This window comes from Cannabis sativa, chromosome 9 (assembly GCF_029168945.1).
Source record: "Cannabis sativa cultivar Pink pepper isolate KNU-18-1 chromosome 9, ASM2916894v1, whole genome shotgun sequence".
Classification (NCBI taxonomy): Eukaryota; Viridiplantae; Streptophyta; class Magnoliopsida; order Rosales; family Cannabaceae; genus Cannabis; species Cannabis sativa.
The window spans coordinates 8,115,269-8,126,564 of NC_083609.1; the positions used below are offsets into that span (position 1 = coordinate 8,115,269).

Genomic DNA, 11,296 nt, shown 5'->3' on the forward strand with positions numbered 1-11,296 from the left:
CAAATCTGTGTTCTTAGCTAGAAATTGATGGTTGGGCCTGAGCAGGCACGATCAAAGGGGGAGCTTCGAGAATCGATTTGAGGTTGATTCGAAGAGAGATTTTATCAGAAGCTTTTTTAGGGATTTTAAAATCGGTCCTAAATTACTCAAGTCGATTTGAGTCGAAGAGATACTTGATCATTTGAAATTAATTTATTTTTTAATTAATGAAAAATCGGGGTGGGGCAAGGCAGAGACTCGAATAAAGCCCAATTGATGCGGGTCAAAGACTCGTCGAATCGAGACCCCGACCCGCGAAAAAACCAGTTTGCTTCCTAATTATATCTATATAAAGTAGGATTTTATTTATTTTTTTTTTTTTTTGCAAGATTTAATAGGATTGGATGACATTAGTATAGCAGTATGCCACTAATTAAAAGTAAAAAAATAATATTAAATAATAAAAAGTTGGTCATTGGTGGGTGTTGGCCAATTTTGTTGGCAAGCACTTACACGTTAAAAGATTTGCAAATAAGATTTAAATCTAAGCTAAAGATCTTCTTAATTATTATTATTATTAGTATGTATTATCTTAATTGTTATTTGGAAGGTACTTGTCTCAATTATATGTAGCATGCATAATTTTGATGTATTAAAGCTACATTGTATAATTAGTTATGTACTATTTTTATCTTTTGCACTATGTTTGATAGATGGAAGAGAAAGAAGGACTGAGAGGGAGAGGGATGAAGAGATGTTTGGAAAAAAAGAAACAAAGCAAGAGAAGAGATGGAAGAGACTCCCTTGGCCTCCAAAAATAAAAATTTGAATCCTAAGAATTTTAAGCTCTTCATCCAACCTATTTGACTAGAAAAAATTGACTACAAATTTATATTTATATATATGGTTCTTCTAACTTATCTAAGCTATTGATTAAGACTATGAATTATTAATATGTACATGTTGTTGGTGGACCTTTTTTAAAAAAGATAAGCAAGTGGAAAGCACTTTGGTCCAATCTAAGTTATTTGAATAATGAGATATCAACAACAATAATAATAATTTCATTTAAAAAACAAAACAATAATAATAATAATTATCAAAGAACATTAACATGTGAATTACACATAAAAATATTGAATTTAATGAATAGATGGGCCGGCAATGCTAGTCTAAAATCCATGCATTTATTTATTGTTGACATAAGTTTAAGCAAGCTTCTCTCTTATAATAATAAGAAGAAGAAGGAGAGGGTGTTTAGCAAATTAGTAGTGTCTAGTGTGTATATATTTATTGAAATTATTTCGTTAAACTTTCACAAAATAATTTTCGACACCCCTGGCTCTAAATACCTTCCTTTGATTCTAGACATAAATTATTTTGAAAAAAAAGTATCAAATATATCATTTTACAAAGTGCATTATAAAATAATCTATGTTCCCTAATCACTTTATAAAATAAGCTAAATGATTTTGGGAGACATGAAGTATTGTCTTTAAATTATTATACTAATTTTTCTAGCCTTTTAAAAAGTTCCTTTTTCTTTTTTATTTGGTATCTAATCATCTATATTATGACTATACGAATCACGGTAAAGTGATATAATTCGAAAATGACACGAAATAAATAAATTTAAATGACACATTTAATTGTCGCATCGTGTTTGTATTTTAACTTTTAACATGTTTAATAATTTTGGTATATTCCTGTTTATTTTAATTGTGTCATGTCATGAAATCTTAAGTTTTATGGACTCGTATTCTGGTTACAATTAAATAAAGACGCACCCATCAAATTAAAAGCACACTAGCTTCATGACAGATCTAGGCATGTACTGCTACAAAGTCATGCCCTTCGAGCTGAAAAATGCAGGGGTCACGTATCAAAGGCTAGTGAGCATGATGTTTAAAGATCTCATCGGCCGCAACATGGAGGTGTATGTAGATGACATGCTTGTCAAGTCCAAAAAGGCTGGGGGCATGTGGAGGACCTAGACGAATGCTTCAAAATCCTTTTGTACTGCTACAAAGTCATGCCCTTCGAGCTGAAAAATGCAGGGGTCACGTATCAAAGGCTAGTGAACATGATGTTTAAAGATCTCATTGGTTACAACATGGAACTGTATGTAGACGACATGCTTGTCAAGTCCAAAAAGGTTGGGGGCATATGGAGGACCTAGACGAATGCTTCAAAATCCTTTACAGCTACAACATGAAGCTCAACCCCCTCAAATACTCTTTCGGAGTAGGCTTTAGAAAATTCATTGGCTTCATAGTCAATGCCTGGGGAATAGAAGCAAATCCAGACAAGATCCAAGCCCTTTTGGACATGAAGTCACCCACAACTGTGAAGGAAGTGCAAAGCCTAACAGGACGCATTGCTGCATTAGGCAAATTTGTGTCCAAGTCTACAAACAAATGTGTACCCTTCTTCAACATTCTCAAAGGCAACAAAAAATTTGAGTGGGCAGAGAATGTGAAAACGCATTCTTAGAGTTGAAGAAACAATTGGCTCAACTACCTATGTTGTCTAAACACCTAGACGATGAAGAACTAGGTGTGTACCTAGCAGTCACAAAACATGTTGTGATTGCTGTCCTCACAAGAGAAGAAGACGGTGTATAGCACCCTATATACTACATCAGCAAAAGACTAATCGACACCGAAAATCGGTACCCACTCATGGAGAAGCTGACTTACAGTTTGCTCTTAGCTTCCAAAAATCTAAGGCCCTACTTCCAGGCACACCCCATAAAGATGTACACCGATCAACCATTGCGACAGGTTTTACAGAAACCTGAAGCATCAGGCCGACTACTCAAGTGGGCCATTGAGCTTGGCCAGTTTGAGATCACATATCAACCAAGAATAGCCATACAAGGTCAAGCCCTTGCAAACTTCGTGGTTGAGTGCACCAACTTATCTCTTGAGATCTCTCAAGACTCAAGAAAAAAGCAAGAGCCAGAGAAGAAGCAAGAGTAAGAGCAGTAATAAAAACTTAAGGAACTAACATGGAAACTCCATGTTGATAGAAGCTACATTAACCAATTGTTTGGTGTGGGTATTGCCCTTATAACAACTGGGGGCAGTAACTGTTGGGTTTCATGCCCTAAATAAAACTCTGTTTCAATGTAATCCAGATTATTCAATATCAATAAAGTAACAGAAGTATTTTTTCATTCATTTGTGTATGTTTTGGTTCACTTAATCAATTGCTTGTCTATTTGATTTATAAATTCATCCAAACCCCTTTTCACATACTTGATCATGTTTATTGTGTTGTCAACACAGTGGAAAATAAACATGACTATGTGAATAAAGTATTCCTAGATTTATCAGAACACTGGGTTTTACTGATATGACAATCTACAACAGAGTTTACTTGCATTTGGAGAAATGTTATGTTCTTTCCAGAACATAGGTTAAAGTAAAGCTCAGGTTGGATGCATGGAGTATGCATTGGAATGGACCGATATTGAACTTTGAATTAGATTTTTGAAACTTACCGTAAATATCTATTCAATTCAATATCATAAGTTGATCCTAGATCACATGATCGAAATCCTGATATGGTTAGGCTCAATTTCAAGAGTATTATTCGTGTTCTTTGATTTGTTAGTTAAGCCTAATTTTTAGTCTGGGCAATACATACATTTTGGGAACACGGTAGTGCGATTGAGTGGGAGCGCTAACATAAATATGGAATCTATAGCTTCTATCTGGCGAATAGTAAGCAAAGGGTGATTTCCTTCGAGCTTAACCAAACGAGATAAATGATTGAGTACTCATTTCACTTAGTTGAAATATCATTTATACAGGGTTAAGTGTTTTAAGGATAAAATACATTGTAGGGTGTTACGGTAATTTAGTCCCTTTACAGTGTAAATCATCCATATAGAGGATCATTGATCACATTAGGATTATAACAATGGATAACTAATGATGTGTCTATATGGTGGAACATATAGAGCATTCTATATACTGAGAGTGCAATTCTGAGTTCTATGTGTGGATTCAACGAAGAACTAGTAAGTCAGTGAATTTAAGTGGTAAATTCTAGATCTGCTTATTGGAAGCTCGGATATATAGACCCATGGTCCCCTCACTAGTTGAGATAATATTACTTGTAAGACTCATTTAATTGATTTTAATTAATCAATTAAAAATTCTCAAGATAGACTTGTCTATTTGAGAATTTATCACTTATTAAGGGCAAAACAGTAAATAGAGATTTTGAAGGGCATATTTATTAATTAGGAAACTTTAATTAGTTTCATTATTAATAAAATAAATGACAATATATTATTTGATAAATAATTTTAATTATTAGATAATTAGATTTGACATTTTTGTGGTTGAACAAAGGAATTGGCAGTTTTTGACAAAACAGGAAACTATCAGTGTAGGAAAAGGAAAGTTGGAAAAGTGGCAAGCCTTGTTTCCACAATGCCTAGGCCGGCCACTTAGCTTCCCTTTTCCCTTTGATTTTTTCAATATTAAATGTCAATTAATTCAATCATAGCCCTACGTGGTCTTCTATAAATAGAAGGCAAAGGCTTCAGTGTTGAACAGAACTGTACAACTGATACACAACATTATTCTGACAGAATTTTCTCTCTGAAAATTCTCTCTGAGCCGCCACCCTCTCTCTCTCTCTTCCTTCACTGTTTCGAAATCCATAAGTGCTAGAGTAGTGCCCACACACATCAAGTAATACCTCAATCATAGTGAGGAAGGCTGTGTAGAATTCAGAAATAACAAAGAAGGACTATCGGGCTCAGATCTTGATTATACTCTGATACAGAAAGGAATCAAGGGTTAGAGATCTGAGTGGGAGGAGACATATATTCTGCTGCACCCAATGTAAGATTTCTGATACTCTTATGTGTTTGATTTTCTATCGTTTTAGAAGTTCATATTTAGGTTGTTAAATCAACATACTTGTGAGTAGATCTAAGTTCCTGGTAAAATAACTTCCAACAGTAACTGCACGGAGTAATCAAATTCAGCTTCAAAGTCTTAAACAATGAGGCTTAATATGAAGCCTTAATAGCCGGCCTCAAGCTGGCGCATGAAGTACGAGCTGACCACCTGGACATATTCAATGATTCTTAACTAGTTGGGAATGAAGTCTTAGGTGAATACACAACTCGAGGTGAAAAAATGGTGGCCTACTTGAGCAAAATTATAGACTCGCTTAGTCAGCTTAAAGGCTACACAATCAGGTAAATCTCCAGAGAGCAGAATACTATAGCATATGCACTTGCCCGTCTGGCGAGTAGCACCATTACTGACAAGGAAAATTTGGTGCCCATAAAATTTCTAGGAGAACCCAGTATTACCATCCCAAAAGAAGTCGACATGTTAGATGACACTCCACCATGGATGACACCTATTGTATGCCAGAAGGTAAGAATGAAGCAAACAAGCTAAGAAGAAAAGCTGTTAGGTATTTAATCTTAGACAGAGTAATGTACAGATGGAGCTTCTGTTGGGTTTAATGCCCTAAATAAAACTCATTTCAATATAATCAGATTTACTTATTAATAAAGATCAGAAATAACATTTTATGTTGCATGGTTCACATGATTTATTTCATGATTATATGTATATAATGTATGAATTCATTTTAAGTCCAGAACATATGAATTGGTTAAAGATTATAGTGTTGTCAGCACAGTGGAATATAATCTTTATTATATGTTCAAAAGTTTATTCCTTGATTTGTCAGAACACTGGATTTAGACTGACATGGTATAATCAGCGATAGGTATTCTTACACCTTGAAAAAGTGTTATGTCCTTTCCAGGACATTGGCAAAGTTTACCAGTATCGGATGTATGGAGTATACATCGGAAGGGACCGATATTGAACTTTGATTAGATGTATTAAAATTTACCGTAATATCTATTCAATTCAATATCACCTGTTGATCCTAGATCAAATGATCTCAATCCTGATATGGTTAGGCTCAATCTCAAGAGTGTTATTCGTGTTCTTTGATTTGTTAAGTTAAGCCTACTTTTGGGTCAGGGTGATACTTACATTTTGGGAACACGGTAGTGCAATTGAGTGGGAGCGCTAACATAAATATGGAATCTATAGCTTCTATTTGGCAAATAGAAAGTAAAGGATGATTTCCTTCGAGCTTAACCAAACGAAGATAAATGGTGGAGATCTCATTTCACTTAGCTAAAATATCATTTATACAGGGTTAAGTGTTTTACGGATAAAATACATTGAAGGTGTAGCGGTAACAGTAGTGCCTTTTCAATGTAGATCATCTATATAGAGGATCATTGATCACATTAGGGTTATAACAATGGATAACTAATGACGTGTCTATATCGTGGAACATATAGAGCGTTCTATATGACTGAGAGTGCAATTCCAAGTTCTAAGTGTGGATTCAATGAGGAATTAATAAGTTAGGGAATTTACTTGGTAAATTCGGTTCGACTTATTGGAAGCTCGGTTATATAGACCCATGGTCCCCATACTAGTTGAGACCATACTGCTTATAAGACTCAGTTAATTGATTTTGATTAATCAATTATAATTCTAAAAGTTAGACTATGTCTACTTTATGAATTCTCACAGTTTAAGGATGAAATTGTAAAGAAAAGGGTTTCTAGGTTTAATTATTAATTGAGAGACTTTGCATGTCTAATTAATAATTATTTTAAATGACAATATTATTTAATAATCTATTTTAGTTATTAAATAATTAGTTTTGGCATTTAAATGATTAGAATTAGAAAAATGGCATTTTTTTGGAGAAATAGAAATAAAATTGAGGAAACTGCAAAATCCAAGTGAGGCCCATGAAACTCTATGGCCGGCCACCTCTTTGTGATTTTCCCAATTATTATTTTCAATTTTAATTGCCATGTAATTGCTAATCAAAGCCTAGGAATAATAGGAAAGTGGTGGATCACACTAAATAAGGCAGTTAATCAATTACACAGTAAAATAGGAAACTATTTATTTGGAAAGTTGTGCTCTCCCTTTTCCCTATATAAAGCAACCCTTGTTCTCTTCTCTTGCATGTCTTTATATGCTTCATAAGCCACGAAATTGAGAGAGAAAAATAGAGAGAAATTTCGAAATCCTTGTGAGATGAGTAGTGCCCACACACATCAAGTGGTACCTCAATCATAGTATGTAAGACTATGAAAATTCTGCATCAAAGAAGGAGAAAAGAAGATCCATGTTCAGATCTTGGTGATGCTCTGCTACAGAAAGGAATCAAGGGCTAGAGATCTGAACGGAAGGAGTCATATTATTCCGCTGCACCCACTGTAAGGTTTTCTAACTTTATATGTGTTTATTTTCATTGTTTTAGAATTCATATTAGGTTGTTAATCCAACATACTTGTTAGTAAATCTAGATCCTAGTAAAATAATTTCCAACAGCTTCTCCGTGCCTCTCTTGAGGTGTGTCACCAAAGTCGAAGTTGAGCGGCTAATGATAGAAGTGCATGAAGGCTTCTGCGGCAACCATACCGGGGGCAAAGTCTATCCAAGAAGATACTCCAACAGGGGTACTTCTATCCAACAATGGTCGAGGACTCGATGGACTATGTCAAAAGATGTGACAAGTGCTAGAGATTCTCACAAATTCCAAGAGCTCCACCCAACGAGCTCACGATGATGCAGTCTCCTTGGCCCTTCGTAGTTTGGGGGATAGACCTAATTGGTCAACTCCCAAAGGGAAAAAGAGGGGTACAGTTTGTTGTAGTCGTAGTAGACTACTTCACCAAGTGGACAGAAGCTGAACCCCTGGCAAAAATTACCTCCAAAAAAGTCCTTGACTTTTTTGTCAAGAACATCATATGTCGATTCAAACTTTCCCAGAAGATTGTGTCAGACAACGAGAAGCAGTTTGATAATGGCATGTTCACTAATTTCTACAACAGCCGTGGCATCATCAAAAGCTTCTCTGTTGTGGTCCGTCCTCAAGCAAATGGGCAAGTAGAAGCTGTCAACAAAACCCTCAAGGACACCTTGAAGAAGCGCCTTGAGGAAGTAAAAGGCAACTGGCCTGAATTGCTCCTAGAGGTCCTATGGTTGCATAAGACTATCGAGAAGACGACCACGGGGCAAACTCCATTCACTTTAGCTTATGGATATGAGGCGATGTTACATGTAGAGCTAGTGCCACTATCTCACAGGAGAACAACCTATGACCAACAAACAAATAACACCCTGCTAGCAGAGTCCCTTGACGAAGTAGAAGAAAGAAGAGATCAAGCCAACCTAAAGCTACAAGCCAACATTAGTGATTTGTACTTAAAAATTAGACATAATATTATTACATTATTATATTTATGCCATTACAATAGAAATATCCTAAACATTTACTTTTTTTTTTAATAAAAGCGTACTTTTGATAAATAAAATAGTTAGACCTCGCGATCGTTACATAATATGTTTATAGGAATGGTAGATAGCGGAATAACATTAAACCTCTGGTGGGAAAATGCCCACTCAGCCACATTATGGGCAACAAAGTTACAAGTTCTACTAATATTAGAGAAAATACAACTAATAAACAAGGGAGAATATTACAAAAAGAGACATATTCAATTGCCCAGTGGGACTCCTTCCCATTAAGAGCATTGATAACGACCCTCGAATCACTCTCTACAATAACAAAATCAGAACCAATGTCCCTAACAACCGATAAAGCCAGACAACAAGCCACCGCTTCTCCGCATAACGCATCAGTAAACTCCAACTGAGATGTTTGAACCTAAATCACCGTACCAAGATGGTTCCTGGTCACAACTGCAATACACATACTTTCTAACTCCACTTTTAACATCGTAATTCAGCTTAATCCAATCCTAATGGAGAGGATGCCAGTCCTCCTTCAGGCACGAAGTAGGGGAAGGGAAAATAGAAGCATGTAAATCTACAAAAGAAGTACAAATAGAGTCAATACACTTCTTCACATCAACAGAAGAATGATTGTGTACCTTATCGTTGCAAATTCGCCAAATGGTGTCAACAATAATCAAAGCATAAAAGAAAACCTCATAAGCAGGAATTCCTCTATGTTTAAGATCCCAAATAAATTTGATCCAGTCCCACATGCGAATACCGGTATCACACACATGATAAATACCCCAAGGAGAAGACTGCCAAAAAAGAAAAGCCACTTCGTAGGACAAAAAAAGATGTTCAACAGACTCCTTCACCAAACCACACAAAGGGCAACTCACATCCTCAATATGAAACCTTACCCTGATCACTACCCAAGTTGGGAGAGCGCTAGACAGGATGCACCACCAAAGAATCTTATGATGCTCCAAAATTTTACTATTCCATAGCTTGTTCCAAAATAAAGGGGCAACCTCACATTGGGGAGCCCTATCCACATCCTGAGATAGGTAGGCTGATTTGCACGAGAAATGACCATTATTTTCAAGAGTCCAAATCCATTTATCATTACCCTAGCCAGAGGGGTTACCTCCTTTTAAGATTGCAGAAATCGTCTCTCGATCAAATAATTAATTCAACTTATGGATATCCCAACCACCACTAATTGAAAAAAGATCTGCCACCCTGCTAAAATTAGTATCAAAAGATCCACTTGGTTTCGAACAAAAATCTTTGGTATGCGGTATCCAAGGTTCCCCCTAGATACTAGTATTCATACCATCTGACACCAATTTATAGGCACCCTTCCTTAATATTGACTTGGCTTTAACAATATTTTTCCAAAACCAAGAATCTGAATCTTTATAGCTACAGTTAAGGAAATGCTTCCCTTTAAGGTATTTAGCTGCCAAAATTTGGCAACACAGAGACTGAGATCCATTAAGAATGTTCCACCCCCATTTCGCCAGAAAAGCCTGGTTCATCTCTCTAGTTTTCTGAAAACCAAGGCCCCCAAGAGATGTGGGTGGGCAAAGCTTATCCCAAGCTTTTAGGTGAAGCCCATGGTTGCCTTTTTCAAAGTACCACCAGAAATTACGCACCAAACCATCAATTTTGGTGACGATACGATTAGAGAGTTTGGTTGTTTGCATAGCATACAAGGACAGGCCCATAAATTTGATATGGGTAGCCCGCCCCGCCTTAAACAAGGTCTTCTCTTTCCAACCCTGCAACTTAGAAGTGAGATTATCCAGAATGAAGTTAAAGTCCGCATCTTTCTATCCAGAGCGGAACAGGGGAAGACCAAAATACTTAATGTTACCTTCAGGAGAGCCAATCCTTAAAGCTTCCTTGATCCCTCTTTTCAAACCACTGGAAGTATTTTTACTAAAGAAGATCGAGGTTTTTAATTTGTTAACTTGTTGCCTCGACCAAGAGCAGAATCTCTCAAGACAATGCCAATAGCCTCTCGCTTTAATCAAGTTAGCTTTGCCAACAAGAATTAAGTCTTCAACAAAGAAGATATGGGAGAGAATTGGACCTCCCCTACTAAGTCTAATACCCTTCATAGCACATTTACTCATTGCATCCTCTAACAGCCTTGATAAAACTTCAGCAACCCAGATAAAGAGGTAAGGAGATAGAGGATCACCCTGCTGAAGGCCGCAAGAGGGCTTAATCAATCCAACCTGCCCCCCATTAAGACAAATATTGAAGGAGGTGGTAGAGATACATTGGGAGACCCAATTGCGAAACTTCTGAGGACTACCATAACAAGAAAGCACATGGTCGATGAATCTCTAGTTCAGCCTGCCATAAGCTTTCATGAGGTCAATTTTAATGGCGAAGTAACCTTCCTTGCCTTTTTTTCCTGTTAAACGAGTGGATAATCTCTTGCACAATGATATTATTATCTTGGATATTCCTACCCAACACAAAAGCAGCTTGAGTAGGGCAAATGAGAGAATGTAATATAGGTTTAATTATATTTGCAATGATCTTGGAGATGACCTTGTACATCACATTGCAAAGAGAAATGAGTCTAAAATGGTTGGTTCTTTTAGGGTTTTGGACTTTAGGAATGAAGACAACATTTGTAGCATTAACACCCTTATGCATTTTTCCAGAACTGAAGAAGTCTGTAATAGCTTCACAAAAATCTTCATCCACAGACTCCCAATAATGCTTGAAGAAGAGAACTGACATCCCATCAGGGCCAAGGCTTTATGGTTACCCATAGCAAAGAGAGTTCTTTAGATTTCCTCATGAGTGGGGCTCATGAGGAGCACCTCCTGGTCAATAGAAGAAATTCTCTCATGAAAGAATTGATTGCAGTTAAGAGCCCATCCATTATCAGACCTCGAGAAAATTCCTTGGAAAAATTCAATGAATTCCAAACCAATAAGATCTCGATTTGTGATCCAAATACTATC

General features: G+C 36.4%; 1 protein-coding gene across 1 annotated transcript; it reads right to left on the reverse strand.

The window, feature by feature from the left end:
* Positions 1-8,827: 8,827 nt before the first annotated feature.
* Positions 8,828-10,036, reverse strand: LOC133031212 (uncharacterized). The gene is made up of 3 exons (XM_061104655.1): positions 9,643-10,036; positions 9,227-9,378; positions 8,828-9,121 (listed from the first exon to the last, which is right to left on the reverse strand). Exons 1-3 carry the CDS (start codon positions 10,034-10,036, stop codon positions 8,828-8,830), a joined length of 840 nt encoding a protein of 279 aa, XP_060960638.1.
* Positions 10,037-11,296: the final 1,260 nt, after the last annotated feature.